The 16,871-nt window shown below is 46.9% G+C and overlaps 1 protein-coding gene across 1 annotated transcript in view; it reads right to left on the bottom strand.

Moving 5' to 3' along the window:
* ANKH (ANKH inorganic pyrophosphate transport regulator) overlaps positions 1-16,399 on the bottom strand; it is a 119,834-nt gene extending 103,435 nt beyond the window's left edge. Inside the window, exon 1 of the mRNA XM_054715262.1 lies at positions 15,897-16,399. Coding sequence (XP_054571237.1) covers positions 15,897-15,992 — 96 coding nt within the window. The 5' untranslated portion in view covers positions 15,993-16,399. The remainder of the gene's footprint in view (positions 1-15,896) is intronic.
* Between the last annotated feature and the right edge of the window lie 472 nt (positions 16,400-16,871).

Here is a 16,871-nt window from a genome sequence, read left to right as displayed (position 1 = left end):
GAACTGGGCGTGCAAGACATGGCGGGGGAACAGGAAATGACAGGCAGGGAGCAGGAACTTTAAATCCAGGTAGATACTGATTATGACAAGTGTTTCTCTAACTGTAAAGAAATGGGTCATTTTCGTGTGAAAAACATTTAACACTGCCTTCCAGGTTGCACAGCAGACAGCTCACCACCAGCACGTTTCGGACAGTGGCAAGTCACAGGCAACAAAGGGCTGACCCCACTTAGCTTCCTCCACCCCGGCTCACCACCCCCAGCCCGCCCTGCTGCCGGGGTCAGCGAAAAGCAGGATCCTGCAGCAGCCCACTGGGCCAGCCGTCTCTCGCTCCTCTGCCCTTGGTCTCTCACAGGCCCCTCAGGAGAATTCACTCCAGCCCCACTAGTTTATTCCACTCAGGGGGTCCTGTTTCACATCCATCCTCCTCTCTTCCAAGTTTTGTCAAGTCATCCCTGGGAGCGTGTGGCCCTCCCATTTATGGGTTTTCAGATTAGCGTGCTCACAGCCAGAGTCACGTGCATCCAGAAGAAGCTGACTGTAAATGAACCCAATCTGTAAGGTGTGGCACCAACCAGCCCCGCCCCCCGCCAGCCCCCCCCCCCGCCAGGCCCCCCCCCCCCGCCGCCACCGCCTTGCCTTCCTTTCATTGTTATTAAACCAACTGTTCTTAAAGTCAACGAAGACAAGAAATGGATTTCCATATTACTGCTCTCCCTGTGACTACTATTCTAACAGTGTGGTTTTGTACTCCTCTTCCTTGCAGATATGTAATATTTTAATAACACTAGGGGCTACGTAACTTGTGGTGGAGTGGCCTGGAACCCTAACCATGATTTTGTAATATTATTTCTATAGGAAAATGTATTCTAAATACATTTTATGAATTACAACCAGACTACAAGCGGAGGACAACACGAAAAACAAACATACAGCCATGAAAGGAGCCGGTCCAAGGTTAGCCTGCTCCCTGCAGCTTACACAGTAAACATTTAATGTACAGACAGAGCAAACCGAGGAGCGCAGCAGAGCCAATTCCAGATGGCACCGCTCCTGTCACCAGGCACCTGGTCCAACTCTAATATTATCCTTAGCAGAGCACGGTGAGGACTTCCCTCCGAGTCCTAATAGCGTATTCCAAGGCCAAATATTCATAAATGTTTTTGAATCATCCATATCACTGTTTCATTAAGGCAACTGGCTGAGAACTGACTACTTTATAATAAAGTAGATTTACATTTTGAAATTAAAAAAAGGGGAATATTTTATAGCATTTGCATTTAGGTAAAAATACAAAAATCTCTCTTTTACAGAGAACTAATGAAGTTGCCCCAGGAAGACGGGGGTGGGGGGGGGGAGAGGAGAGGTCAAGGGAGGGGGGAGGGAGAGAGAGAGCGAGGGGGGGCGGGGAGAGGAGATTATCCAGAAACTAAGTAGTTATTGTGGCTCTCACCATTATGCGTAACTTGTATTCTCTCTCAGGCAAGCAATTTAAAACACTTCACTAAATGTATTAAAGAAACAACGTGACGAAATGAAACCCATTTTCTTTGCTCCCAAAGCTCTTCTAAAGTTTGGTGGTGACCTCATCCACCCATCCCCTCCCACCCCAATCATATACAGCCAAAATCCATTTGTTCCCCCCCTCCCCCACCCCCAAGCCTAATCCAGAATCTAGGCCACCTCTGCCTCTCTGGTAGTCACCACAGGAGCCTCTCAATGGATTTCCCTGCCTCTGGTCTCACCTCCCTCTAATTCATTAGCTACACTGAAACCAAAATTATCTTTCAAATATGCGAATCAGACCACACCCCATTGAAGAAACCTTCTCAGTTCCCAGGGCTCTCAGGATCCAGGCCGAGCTCCTTACCCTGACTGGGTGCTGCTCACCCTCTCATCCCGCTGCCTGCTCCCTCCTGGTCTTGTACCCTTTTCCAATAGAACTAAGCACCCGTCTTTCCTCACCCAAAACTCCCTGGCTTTCCAGGATAGGGACATACCATCCACCTTAGGTCTCAGGTCTTTGCTTGAATAGGAAGCTTCCCGGACCCTTAGGATGATGGGTTAAAGGCTCCTTTTGTAAGAGGACATCCTCTGTTGAGACAAATCCTCTGAAACCCTGATCTTCCTCTGTCTCAGACCTGACCACACCATTTGGTAAGCGCCTGCCAGCTGCTTGCCCTTCGTGATAAATCTCTGTGCAGACCAGGACTGCATCGGTCCTTTTCTTCTTCTGTCATAAGTGACTGCCTAGGACGTAGTAGGTGTCCAAGAAACATTTGCTGAGTGAACTCACTCATGAAGACACCTTTGCCATCTGTGTTCCATAGTCCTTATTATTTAACTAGAGGCCCAGTGCACGAAATTCGTGCACTGGGGGGGGGGGTGTCCCTCAGCCCAGCCTGCACCCTCTCCAATCAGAGACCCCTCAAGGGATGTCCGACTGCCCATTTAGGCCCGATCCCAATGGGCAGTCGGACATCCCTCTCACAATCCAGGACTACTGGCTCCCAACCGCTTGCCTGCCTGCCTGCCTGATTGCCCCTAACCGCTTCTGCCTGCCAGCCTGATCACCCCCTAACCACTCCCCTGCCAGCCTGGTCACCCCTAACTGCCCTCCCCTGCCAGCCTGGTCACCTGTAACTGCCCTCCGCTGCAGGTATGGTCACCTCTAACTGTCCTCCCCTGCAGGCCTGGGTCCCCCCCAACAGTCCTCCCCTGCAGGCCTGGTACACCCCCAACTGCCCTCCCCTGCAGGCCTGGTACCCCCCAACTGCCCTCCCCTGCAGGCCTGGTTGTCCCCAACTGCTCTCCCCTGCAGGCCTGATCACCCCCAACTGTCCTCCCCTGCAGGCCTGGTTGTCCCCAACTGTCCTCCCCTGCAGGCCTGCTCCCCCCCAACTGCCCTCCCCTACAGGCTTGGGTCCCCCTCAACTGCCCTCCTCTGCTGGCCCGGTCACCCCTAACTGTCCTCCCCTGCAGGCCTTGTCACCCCCAACTGCCCTCTCTTGCAAGCCTAGGTCCCCCCCAACTGTCCTTCCCTACAGGCCTGGTCACCCCTAACTGCCCTCCCCTGCAGGCCTTATCACCCACAACTACCCTCTCCTGCTGGCCATCTTGTGGCGGCCATCTTGTGTTCACATGGGGGCAGCCATCTTTGACCACATGGGGGCGGCCATCTTGTGTGTTGGAGTGATGGTCAATTTGCATATTACCTCTTTATTATATAGGATAGTGAAAACACTCTAAATTGTGTATTAGAACCTGGGAAGTGAGGTATAACTTTCATCTCATTAAGCAGCCACCATACATTACTTCAAACACCTTGGTGTGTTACTGCCATGATTGTCAACAAAACGGAGAAAGGCTTGGTCCCATTGGTAAGTCTAGATTAGAGAAGGGGTCAGTGGTATATGTAGCCACCTTCCTCCAAACCTGTGTCCAACAACAGCCTATAATCAAAGGGAAATTAAATTTAACTCATCATTTCAAAAAGCACATTGCCTAAATCCAAGTAATTCCCTTAAAAAAAACTATACTGAACAAATCCAGCCTTAAATGTATTTTTCACAAAGTATGAAAACGAAAACAACAAAACAAACAGAAAACAGCAGCAACAAGCCTGGCTGGTGTGGGTCAGTGGTTGAGCATGGACCCACCAGTTCAGCTCCCACTCAGGGCACATGCCCAGGTTGTGGGCTTGATCCCCAGTAGGGGGTGTGCAGGAGGCAGCCGATGGATGCTGTTTATCTCTCATTGATGTTTCTTTCTATCCTTCTCCCTTCCTCTCTCTCTAAAATCAATAAAAACATATTAAACAAACAAACAGCAGCAACAATACTGCTGACACACATATTATAAAATCCAAGTGTCCCCAGCATCTGTCCTCCAGCATGCTTCAGCTTGCCTTCAACCCAACTGGTTCTAATTTAAGAAATCCCCTTTATGCAAGTCACTGGATCAATGAAAAGCAAGAAAAGTCAGCTAGTCAATGTATAAAAATAAACAGGTGTAGCAGCAGCATACCAGGCTCAAAGTCTTATGCGATTCTACTTTACCTATGTGTAGCACTTCACACTTTTCAAAGCACTTTTGTGCCCAGTCTCTGGTCTACACCTCCAAAAGAAGGTAAGTAAGCCCTTTATCTCCATTTGACAGTTGGGAAAGCTGAATCCCACAGAGGTCAAATTCTTTTGCTCAAGGTCATAGGGCCAGTGGGTGCAGGGATAGAGGTCAAATCCAGGGGTCCTGACTGTCAGGAGTGGGTGCTCTTCCTCTCAGCCACGCTGCGGGCAGCTTGCACCACTGCTGGAAACCGCGGAGGAGCAGCCACAGAACTCAGTGCACCCCGGAATGAGCAGGAACCTCTTCCTTCTCCCTCTGCTCTGCCCCTTTCCTCTAAGGTGGCCTGTAAATAGCAAGGAGGCCAGGGTAGATGGAGGAAACCGCGGTCAGGGTGGTAGGAAAGAGAGAACATTTTCTCTTCCATCTCCCTAAATGTCACTAGCTCCCGTATCCCAAGAACACAGCCAACACCAGATCTCCTATGAGATGTTAAGCATGAGCCATCAGCCAGAGGAGCCAGGCTGCCGCAGAGAGGCTGACCTGGCACAACTATTCAATTCATGTTTAAAGTGGGCAAGGTGCCTGGCTGCCGTGGCTCAGTGGTTGAGTGTTGACCTATGAACCAGGAGGTCACGCTTCAATTCCGGGTCAGGGCACATGCCTGGGTTGCGGGCTTGATCCCCAGTGTGGGCCATGCAGGAGGCAGCCGATCAATGATCTTCTCATCATTGATGTTTCTCTCTCTCTCCCTCTCCCTTCCTCTCTGAAATCAATAAAAATATATGTAAAAAAATAAATAAATAAAGTAGGTAAGGTGACACCCCCTGTGCCTAGAGCAGGCCTGGGCACCTAGAAAGGTCAGGACATTTTTTCTCCTCTCCCATGTGTTCACTGGGAAGTTGTGGGAAGGAAACTCCTTGAGCTTCACTGAACTCATCACACACACACACACACACACACACACACACACACACACACACACACACACACAGCATTTTCTCTGCCTTGAAACTTGCAGGGACAGGTGTCTTCCCAGAAACATGCAAGTAAAACCAACACAATCCTTTTCCTTCCGAGCTTATGCCTGACTTCACTCAGAGTACGTACTTGGTCCAAAACATGCTGAAACATGTGGAAAAAAAGGAGTTAATTAAATTTTTTTTTTTAATTTTGATAAAATACACATATGTAAATAAAATTTATCATTCTAACAATTTTTAATATAGTTCAATGGCATAAGTACATTCACATGATTGTGTAACCGTTATGGTTCAATTCCAGGTCAGGGCACAAGCCCAGGTTGTGGGCTCAATCCCCAGTGTGGGGTGTGCAGGAGGCAGCTGATCATTGATTCTCTCTCATCACTGATGTTTCTTCTCTCTCTCCCTCTCCTTTCCTCTCTGAAATCAATCAATAAAGGATATATATTTAAAAAATAAATCCCCATTTTTTTCCTTCTCCCTAAAGCCTAGTAACTACTAGTCTACTTTCTGGCCCTATAAATTTGACTACTCTAGGCACCTCAGATAAGTGGAAGCATACAATAGTTGTCCTTTTGTGTCTAGCTTATTTCATGTAGCATCATATTTTCAAGGTTCATCTATGCTGGAGCACACATCATAATTCCATTCCTTTTTAGGGATGAATAAATGTTTATTGAATGTACATATCACATTTTGTTTTATGATGTTAGCTTTCTAGGCAGACTTTTAATTTTAAGCATGCCTGAACTTCAAAATGATCAGCAGTTCATACAATCGAAGGATGTATGTCAATGGAAGAATTAAAAGCACCAAATAGTACAAATTAAGGGGAAAAGTTATTTTACACAAAGTCAAACTCTCTAGCTGCTTTAAATCCACAATCTTGAGCCCTATTTTGCGACGGGAAAGAATAACAGTGCTACACAGAGTAATAACTATCAGTGACCCCCAATGCAGTTATCTGGCGCCAAATGCCTGTGTGCCATTTTACAGGAGCAATTAAAAAGGCTCTCTACTCAGAACAGTGGCTGTCGCCGGGGGAGGGCGCCAGGGAACCTCCTGGGCTGATGGAAATGTTCCACACCTTGATTGGGGTGTGGCTTATGTACAGATAGGCGTTTGGCATTTGTCAATACCTGTGGACCTGTGTACATAAGATCTGTACATTTCACTGTATGTAAATTTTACTTTGATTTTTAAAGATGAGAGGAAAACAACCTGAAAGAAGGCAGTGTATGCCTAAAGGAAATTAGAGTAAATAAGAATGTTTGAAAACCAAAAGTGGTTCTGCAGGTTAGCCTCTGACGCTCACTGCCACCCTCTGCTTTAGGGACCCTTCGGTGGGTCTCCACCATCCCTGGAAATAAGTCCTGGCCTCGGAAATACTGGTTTGTCTGGGGAAGTCTGGGAACCACATGGTGGACTAACCTCAGATGGTGCCAGGAACCTGCCCAAGTTTGGTACACCGCCCACCAGGTGTGAGGCCAGGTGGCGAAACACCTAAAGGTGTGCGGCTGTGTGGGAGCAGAAAGCAGGTACAACCTGACTGCACGTCAGGCTCCTGGTGAGGACATGCAGAAAAGGGCGGGGCAAGGACCATAACCATCCCAGAGGAGAAACAAGGTCTCAGAGAGGGCCAGGGAGCCGCGTCTGAGTGTGGAGTCTGGAGCCAAGACGCCGGACTCAGGCTGCGTGCAAGGTGTCCTTCCGGTGGCTTTGGCACTGGACTCGGCCAGAACGCGGGAGGGTGAAAGTTACCTCTTTCTTATTATGTGGTTATTGGTTACTCTCCTCAGCTCAGTCTGTCTTCCTGGAATGTCAAGTTTAGGCTATGCATTGTGGGAGGCCTCTCTGCCCTAGCCGTGGTGAATTTCCTGCCAAGCCATTTAAAGCTCCCAGACTGTCAGACAATTTTTTTTTTTCTTTTGTAATCTGCTGTTTTAGATTCTCCACACTACTACGTCCTTTTATTGAAATGCACGGCCCGGTGGCCGGCAGATCTCGGGTTGCTGTGGAGCAGCATTCAAGAGCGCACGGATTTCTTATGGGCCTACAAAGCAGCTTTAAAAACAAAACAGCCACACACCGAAGCCAAATGGCAAATTAGAAAAGGACAGTCAGGGACTCAAATACTTCCCTAGACTTGATGTTATGTTTTTAATAACATTAAAACGTATCGGTGTGGACTCATTAAGTGAAGACAATAACCTGAGTGACCAGACTACTGATGCCGAAAGCTAGTCCTCCTTGGGTCTCCGGAAACAAGCTACCTTCACTTCTCACTTAACTCCTCACAGCCAACTTCTGCCCCTTCTTCTTGGCTCATCTTGCTCCTACCGATAAGACATTCTGCTTTTCAGCCATTTAATTCCAACTACCTGCCCAGAGGAGCCTCAGCTTTCTAGTCATCTTTGAAAGTTCTTATCCAGGGATTCCCACTTCGGCTTTTAAAATCCTCCCTGTCTTGAGTCAAGGCCACCCCCCCCCCCCTGCCAGCCTCATCTCCATCCAGGTGCTCTGATGGATTAGAGGCACCCTGCAGACACTGACAGGGGGGAGGGGGCATAGTAAGTGCCCTGGGAACGTGGGCTTGGAGGTGCATGGGGCTGCCTCTCACCTCCTTAAGCTCCAGGCTAAGGAGCCACACACAGTCCCTCCTCCAGCCCTGAGGTTGGGGACAGATTTGTTGACGCATGTTAATAAGAGGACTGCCGATTCATACCAGCAAAGCCATCTTTACAGGGAGGCAATCCTCTAACAGCGCCAAAGGTGTCCGACTCATTGAAAGCCTCACCATATCCATCTAAGTCAGATCAAAATAACATAAAAAAATCTGAAATCAGCGAGGAACTGTGAGCTAACAAACCAAACCGTATTCCTCCCAACTAGAAATGAAGTTGGTCCATCTGTCCCTAGGGACCCCATGGCATTTCCTGAACCAGACGTACAGCCTGTTCTTTGATAACTCTTTATCTAGGGGAATAAGCACCCTCTCTGCCCTGACAAATAATCAAGTTTACTCCCCTTCTCAGATGGGCTTTGAAAACACGTTCGGTCTGAAGAAGCAACCACACAGCAGAACCAGAAAGCTGGGACGCATAGGTAGGTCTTCTAGTTGACAGAGGTAACTATTGTGTCTGTCATTTTCAGCTCATTTGTTCTCGGCACTGCGAGTGGTGCTTGGCTGCTGGAATAGCAGCTGAATGATTTCAACACCATGGAAAGAGCAAAAATGAAGAACAAAACCTGGGTTTGTGGGCTTGATAGGAAGTCGGCTACTTTACCTACCTTCTAACCATCTTCACCACCTCAGAGGGGTGCTGTCCATTTAGAAAGAGGAAGCAGGGGCTACAACCTCCAGATGAGAACTACGTCTAAACAGCTTGCCACGACCACACTCTTTCTGCTCTACTGCAATTTCTGAGCACCTCGCCATATGCTATCATCAACTGCTACTGTGCAATTAGACATTCTGCCCCACGGTGCTGATTGCAAAGGTGTTTCATGTACGTATGTACGTTTTATTTCTTTTTCTTTTTTTTTTTTTTAATCCTCACCCGAGGATATTTTTCCATCAATTTTTAGAGAGGGTGGAAGAGAGAGGGAAAGACAGAGAGAAATATCTGTGTGAAAGAAACACACCAATTGGTTGCCTCCTGCATGTGCCCTGACCAAGGCCTGGGCCGGGGAGGAGCCTGCAACCGCAGTACATACCCTTGGCCAGAATTGAACCCGGGACCCTTGGGTCTACAGGCTGATGCTCTATCCACTGAGCAAGCTGGCTAGGGCTCATGTACGTTTTCTTAACCAGGATCTAAGCAATTTGAGAGCAGGGGCTGTGTGAAATATGGCAACGCTTCCCTTGTGCTTAGGTCATGTCACTGATGGTAACTCTAGAATCTCTCTAGAACAGAAACAAAATCCGCGCAGGGTAGGAAGGCAAGAGGCACAGAGCATAGATATTTTTTTCCAAAGGAGGCCTCCAAAATTATTTACTGTTCATATTTCTTCATGCTAATGAAGTTTAGGTACTCAGAGCAAATCCAAAGCAGAAAATTAAAAAGCAAGTAGTCAACATGTATTAGCTACTTTTATTACTTACTAGAGGGCCAGTGCACAAAATTCATGCACTCGGGGTGGGGTCCTCAGCCCGGCCTACACCCTCTCGCAGTCTGGGAGCCCTTGTCGGATGTCCAACTGACAACTTAGGCCTGCTCCTAAGCTGGCAGTCGGACATCCTTAGCGCTCCCGCCACCGCAGCTGTGCTCGCCAGCCATGAGCCTGGCTTCTGGCTGAGTGGAGCTCCCCTTGTGGGAGTGCACTGACCACCAAAGGGCAGCTCCTGCATTGAGTGTCTGCCCCCTGGTGGTAAGTGCACATCATAGTGAGCGGTTGAGCAATGTTAGCATATCATTAGCATATTACTCTTTGATTGGCTGAATGGACGACCAGACGACTGGACACTTAGCATATTAGGCTTTTATTATATAGGATTATTTTTACTTTATTTATTGGTGTCAATATCACCTGCCAGTGGATATCTAATAATTGCCCAATACAACAACGGACATTCACAAGTCACCAAAAAATATTTTATGTTACATTTTGTATATTATGTTTATTCAATAAGATAGAGAAATGTGCAACACAGATTTCCAGCAATAATGATTTTCATACTAAAAAAAGAAAAAAGCAATAATTTGCATTTTAAAGGATCAGCTTCAGCCCTAGCTGGTTTGGCTCAGTGAATAAAGCATCAGCCTGCAGACTGAAGGGTTCCAGGTTTGATTCCAGTCAAGGGCACGTGCCCAGGTTCTGAGCTCAATCCCCAGTGTGGGGGGTGCAGGAGGCAGCCGATCAATGATTCTCTCTCATCATTGATGTTTCTATCTCTCTCTTTCCTCTCTGAAATCAATAAAATATATTTTTTAAAAAAGGATAAGTTTCAGTTATCACATAGATAGCTCATGCCCACATAACACTGCATAAAACGGTTTTATATATTTTTAATTCATCTCCACAGCAACTAATAGAATCACAGATGTTAAAAAAAATTCCAGACTGATTTTTTTAAATGTAGACATCATCCAAGTCACTTAAGTATGTTACACCAGCAGTTTAATGAGGTTTATTTATTCCAACACACATGGTCTCTTGTCCCCCCAACCCCCGAAACAAACCCTCTGCCTCACTGCCTCAAACAGACAAGCGAGAGTGAAACGGCACAGAGACCGAATTATTCACCACTAATACAAAACTGCGCTTGTCATGACTACAAAGTGCGACAGTAGCATAAATGATAGCACACAGAACACTTTAAAAACTGCTTACAAAGAATTTGATGTATTACTAGAAAGGGATTTAGATATTGTCTTGATGTGTGTGGTATTTGAATATTTGTGAAGGACATGCTTGGAAAGAAGTATTTTGACAAATTAGCAGTTAGGCTGGTCATCAAACCACCTCGATAAATAAATGAGCCAACAGCCCTAGCTGGTTTGGCTCAGTGGATAGAGCATCAGCCTGCGGACTGAAGGGTCCCAGGTTCGATTCTGGCCAAGGGCACATGCCCGGGTTGTGGGTTCGATCCCCAGTAGGAGGCATGCAGGAGGCAGCCAATTGATGGATTTTCTCTCATCATTGATATTTCTATCTCTCTTTCCCTCTCCCTTCCTCTCTGAGAGCAATAAAAATATATTTAAAAAATAATAATAAATGAGCAAACAAACTAACCATAGGATTGATTATACCGTCATGGCTCTAGGAACAATCTGTGTTCCTAAGTACATCGAAAGAGATCCTTTAAATGTAGAAGTACATCTGAAGGGAACTGGGAAACATGGCAGAGAAGTCAGTATCAATTGGATTAAGGAGGTCACTGTGTCCTTGACTAAATATGGACTGCCAGAAGAGAGTGACCTCATTTTCTATGTATGAATGAGAAGCTGAAATAGGCAGCAAGTTATGCCAAGCAGAAAGCCCAAGGTTGTCAGAGAAAACATTATCACCTTATTACAAAAAAGAGGCTCACTGAAATTTTATATTACAAAAATACAACCAACCAAACAATAACACCCCTCCCCCCAAACTCAACATTTAAACAATAGGGGAATATACCACAAAGGAAATTACAGTATTCTCATATAATCAAATATTATGCTATTTAAAATCATACTTAAACACTTTTTAAATATATGGAAAATGCATATATATATGGGGGGGGGGAGGAACGGGGGAAGGGAGAGAAACAGAGGCAGATCTTCAATTATGTTGGAGAAAGAAAAGATTGGGAGGAGAATCCAAAATGTTAAAGGAGGGTTTTTTCCCTTTAGAGCGTAATTATAGTTATTTTTCCCTCTACACTTAACCAAACTTCAAACAGCATATATTCCTTTTATAATTAGGAAAAGAAACATTATTTTGAAATTTATTCCATTAGTGTAGAATAAATTGGAAGGGGAAAGGTTTCCCCTTTACAGTTACTTAAAAACTTAGCTTTAGCCCAGCCAGTGTGGCTCATGAGTGTCGACCTATGAACCAGGAAGTCACGGCTCGATTCCTGGTCAGGGCACATGCCCTGGTTTCAGGCTTGATCCCCAGTAGGGGGCATGCAGGAGGCAGCTGATCAATGATTCTCTCATTAATGTTTTTAATCTCTCTCCCTCTCCCTTCCTCTCTGAAATAAATAAAAATATATTAAAATAATAATAAAAACTCCTGGGCCTATCTCAGCATGTGAGTGTGACTAGAAGAGGCAGAGAGCAGAATGGCTAAGGGCCAGGCATATATGGATGTGAACCCAGGCTCCGCCCTGCACTGCCTGCGTGATCTTGGACAAGTAACATGCCTAGGCCTCTCATTCTTTCCTCATACTGAACATGTATTGAGCTGTTGTCAGTACATCTGAAGTGCTCAAAACTGGAAGTAATTAGTACTTTTGATTATCAATCTATAAAAATAAACACAAAATGATAATTCTAGATACAGAGTGGCCAGATTATTATGATCTCTGAACGCATAATAATCTGGCCACTCAATATATATATATGTTAGAGGCCCGGTGCATGAATTTGTGCATAGGTGGGGTCCAGCCAGCCTGGCCAGGGGGAGGGGACATGGGTGGTTGGCTGGCTTGCCTGCTGGTCGAACTCCTGGTCGAGGGGACAATTTGAATATTAGCCTTTTATTATATAGGATATACACTGAGTGGCCAGATTATTATGTGTTCAGAGATCATAATAATCTGGCCACTCTGTGTATACTGTAAGTATCATAGAGTATTCTATTCATCTACAGGGCTCTACAAATGTCATTTTACATTTTTTAATAATGAATATATTCACATTCTTTTCTATGGTCCCTATGTTTAATATTATAAAGCAGGACATTCTATTGCACATATTTTTTTTATTTTCAGTGTAGAATTCAACCTTCCCTCCTCCCTTAAATGATTGCCACCATCAAAACTGAAAATATGGTAATAGGTTTGCTAGTCTTGTTAGAGTAAATAGCCCATAATATTTGGGTTCCTCCCTGATTGAGCTATGAAATTGCAGGGAAATCTACATACAATGTCGATAATGTTCATGGAGAATAATATCAGGACACTCTGGACAGATTGTTAGAGGCTTCCTCATGCCCCTTAACCCCACATACACTAATAGCTGAGATAATTCATGTGTAATTCCTATACACAATCACATATGTGCCGCTTATTCAAATTTCAGTGGAATCTTTTATATAGCTGGATTTCCATTGTAAAAGTTCTGGCCCAGCTGGTGTGGCTCAGTGGTTGAGCGCTGACCTATGAATCTGGAGGTCACGGTTTGATTCCCTGCAGGGCACATGCCTGGGATGCAGGCTCGATCCCCAGCAGGGGCAGGAGGCGGCTGATTATTAATTCTCTCTCATCATTGATGTTTCTATTTCCCTTCCTCTCTGAAATCAATGAAAATTTTTTTTAAAAGTTCTGCCCACATTTTCTACAGAAACCACAAATTGAGATGTTTATAATAATAAAAACACCCTCCTCTAAGAAACATTTAAAATGATTTTACTATCCTTTTGTCCTGGACAAGTCAGAGACTTAAAAGCTGATGAGATGTTTTATTTTCTAATTTTGCGTTTCTTAATTATCTCAAAAGCATGAGAACCAGGGGTTGTTTTGATCTTTACACTCCCATGTCACCTCCACACTTTAGGATTAGGCAATTACTGAAATATGAAATCACTGTGTACTCAGGCCGAGGCGTCATACACCTGCTAATTCTGAAAGAAGAATGGTAGAGATCTGCATGTGTCCCTCTGTCTAGAACTTAATAAAAATTCACGTCAAGAGCTGTATGTTTTCAAAGTCTAACATAGACCCACTTTTGCAAATAGATTCATTTCTCTTCATCTTTATTGTGCTTTGAAGCAGTTGGGGTAAAATGCCCTTGTATTTATTACCCACATATGACCAGGTCATGCTTTAGCTCACACTGTAATTCTTCCCTCATTTAAAATTAAGAAAAAATAAGCTCCATTCTTCTCACCCTGCACAGTTTGCAAAAACAATTAACATCTGGTACTGGAAGGCAAAGCAAGGCTTTGGGAACCTATGAATTTCTTCCCTGCATCTTTCCACCCCTAACTCTGATAAAATATCTCCACTTCCAGGCAGCCTTTCCCCTCCTAAATATGTTGGCATTTAAGGGATAAGGCCCTCAAATAACGTGTGTTGATAAAACTTGCTTCTGTGCAAAAAGATAACTGTTCTAGTATGTTGCTTATGTCAGCCATGATTATGAGGTTAGCAATGTTGTAAAGATGAGTTTGAATTAGTAGACCCACGAGGGTAAACCCTCTGTTTAGTCGTCTCTTATGTCTACCCACCCTTTTGTAACTCAGGAGATCCTTTCCCTTACCCTAAAATCAAATATTAGCCTTGTATGAAATCAAAGTAAATGGCCCGGCCAGCGTGGCTCAGTGATTGAGCATTGACCTATGAACCAGGAGATCACAGGTTCGATTCCTGGTCAGGGCACATGCCCAGGTTGTGGGCTTGATCCCCATTGTGGGGCATGTAGGAGGCAGTTGATCAATGATTCTTTCTCATCATTAATGTTCCTATCTCTCTCTCCCTCTCCCTTCCTCTCTGAAATCAATAAAAATATTTAAAAATAAAAATATATTTTTTAAAAAATCAAAGCAAATGTGAGACAATACTATGACATGCTTCAGGTCATTTAATTATGACAAAGAATACTCTTATTTCCTCCAGTTATCCCTATATAATTCACACACACACACACACACACACACACACTACAGTGTTCAGGGCGAAGCGATCAGTTGAGCATCCTGTGCTGACAACCTTTGGAGCAGCTCCAAGAAAATAAGCCTTAATACAGTAAAAGGTTCAGGTGAACAGACAGCACTTGACTCACCTTAAATGTGCAATGTAGTAAATGTGGGTCTAAAAACCTTTCCACGGGTTATAGGAAATGCCCAAAGTCACCAGTGAATTATTGAAGAGGGTAAGGTGGGCAGGAAGAAGGTGGAGCAGCAGGGAAGCATTGCATTGAGGTGGTACTCGCAGGGCACAGAGGCAACAGAACAGATACCATAGCTAATCAAAGGACATTACTGGGCTTCTAGACAAAGGCCTCTAGAGACTGTACTACACTGCGGACACTTATCTGCAATAAAATTCGAAGTAAAAGTAGCTTACAATGTCACTAAGTATCGGGGAGCGTATAGGGTAGCAATCAATCAGAAGTTCTCAGCAAAGAAACAAATGCAAGCAGATATTCACCAAAAGGAGGTGCCAAACCAACGCTTTTCTGAAAAGAAAAGAAAAAACAACAACAAAAACCCGGTTCTTTTTTAAAAAAAAAAAAACTAAAAGTTCATCAAAATAGGTGCATTTTAAAAATAGAGCATCCTTTAAAGTGTCTTGACTGAAAAAGAACATAAATAAGGTGCTACAAAACACCGGGAGTGTTGCCCATTACACACGCTGGCCAGTTCCAACTCCTGCACATCAAGGTGGCATGTTACCTACTGTCCACCCCCCGCCTCTCCCTGGCCTTAAAATGCAACTGCACCCCGCTGGGGGCCCTGCGAGAAAACGGTCCCCACGGGCTAAGCGCACAGCACCAATGCCTCGCTGCCGGGGAGCCTGCAGCGCCCGTTTTGCAATGACGCCACATGGAGACAAATGGTGAAAAACATGGAAAAGAAACACGGACAAGAAAGCAACGAACAAAAATGTATTCCCCCCTTTTAGCGGTGCAAGGAAAAAAAAAAAAAAAGCACCCCAAATCCTAAACTAGAGATGATCAATGGTCCCTTGTCAGGACACACTGGGGACACCCCTAATCCATAGCTGGGCTGAAAACACAAATCTCCCCATCATCACCATCACCATCATCACCAGCCCCGGATAAATAACCAGCCAGCACCTGAACTACTACAAACTACATTTTACTTACAGACCTGCGGTTTACATAATCGCAAATTACATAATACTCCTACTGTGCACGGAAAAACCCTTCTGTAGGTGCAGCGCCAAACCCGCCTATGTTTTAACAATTTCCAGAGAGAGAGAGAGAGAGAGAGAGAGCTGGAAAACTCTGCTGAATAACTGGGGGAGGGGGCAATGGACTGCTGGAAAAGTCATCCTTGACAGGCTGCAAACCCAACCAACTGTTCGGGGATAAAAAGGAACTCGGAGCAGGTGACTCCCATCTGCCCCCATCCCATGGCGATAGGGCGTCCAAGGCCGAGGCAGAGCGAACCCGGAGCGGGGCGCGGGGCGCGGGGCGGCGCTTGCCAGTGCGGGGCGGGGGGCGCGGCGGGGCTTACCTGCTCCCCGAAGTCGATGGCTATGTTGGTGATGCCCAGGGGCACCAGGAACCGGATCAGGGGCCAGTAGTGCGTGAGCGCCGGGAATTTCACCATAGTCCCCACCGTGGGCTGACCCCACACACATCTGCCGCCGCGAGGACACTGTGCCGGGAGGCTCAGGGCGCGCGGGCCGAGCGGGGCCTCGGGCGGCGGCGGCGGCGGCGGCGGCGGCTCCTTGTCGCTGCTGCGGCGCCCTCTCCAAGCGCGGCGGCTCTAGCAGGAGATCCGCAAGCTCAAGTCCATCCCTGCTGCCCTCCCACACAACAAAGATCTGCCGGGGAAAAAAAGAGGAGGGACGGCGGCGGCGGCAGCAGCAGCAGAAGGCTCCGCTGACAGCGGCTCCATTATAAGCGCTCTGGGCCCGGAAATAAATAAATAACCGCGCGCACGAGGCGCCGCCGCCACCGCCGCCGCCGTGCGGAGGAAATCGGGGCGGGCGCGGAGGCGCGGACTCCGTCGGCAGCCGGAGGGTGGGAGGGTGGCGGGCTGGGGAGGAGGCCGGGCGAGAGGGCGGGCGGCTCCCTCTTTCCCACCGCCGCCTGCCCCGGGCGCGGCCGCAGGGGGCGCTGCGCACGCACAGGCCGCGGGCAGCCGCCTCCCGGGCCGCCCGCCAGCTGCCGCCTCCGCTGCGTCCCGGGGCGCGCGGGCTGGGACTCGCGGCAGTTCCCGCTGGCCCGGGGGTGGCGTCACGGCCCGGAGCCCGAGGGCCGGGATGGGGGAGACTGAGCAGCGGGGGCACGAGGCGATCCGGAGGCCCGAGGAGGGGGGAGAGGGGAGGTCGGTCTCTGCATCCCCGTGCGGGGCTGGGGTCCCCGATCTGCGTGTGTGTGTGTGTGTGTGTGTGTGTGTGTGTGTGTGTGTGTGTGTGTGTGTGTGAGACAGACTGGCAGTGGGGACAAACGACAAGAGCGCGGTCGCGAGGTGCCTTCGGGG

This window comes from Eptesicus fuscus, chromosome 4 (genome assembly GCF_027574615.1).
Source record: "Eptesicus fuscus isolate TK198812 chromosome 4, DD_ASM_mEF_20220401, whole genome shotgun sequence".
Taxonomy (NCBI): Eukaryota; Metazoa; Chordata; class Mammalia; order Chiroptera; family Vespertilionidae; genus Eptesicus; species Eptesicus fuscus.
This window is presented reverse-complemented; position numbering and strand designations above follow the sequence as displayed.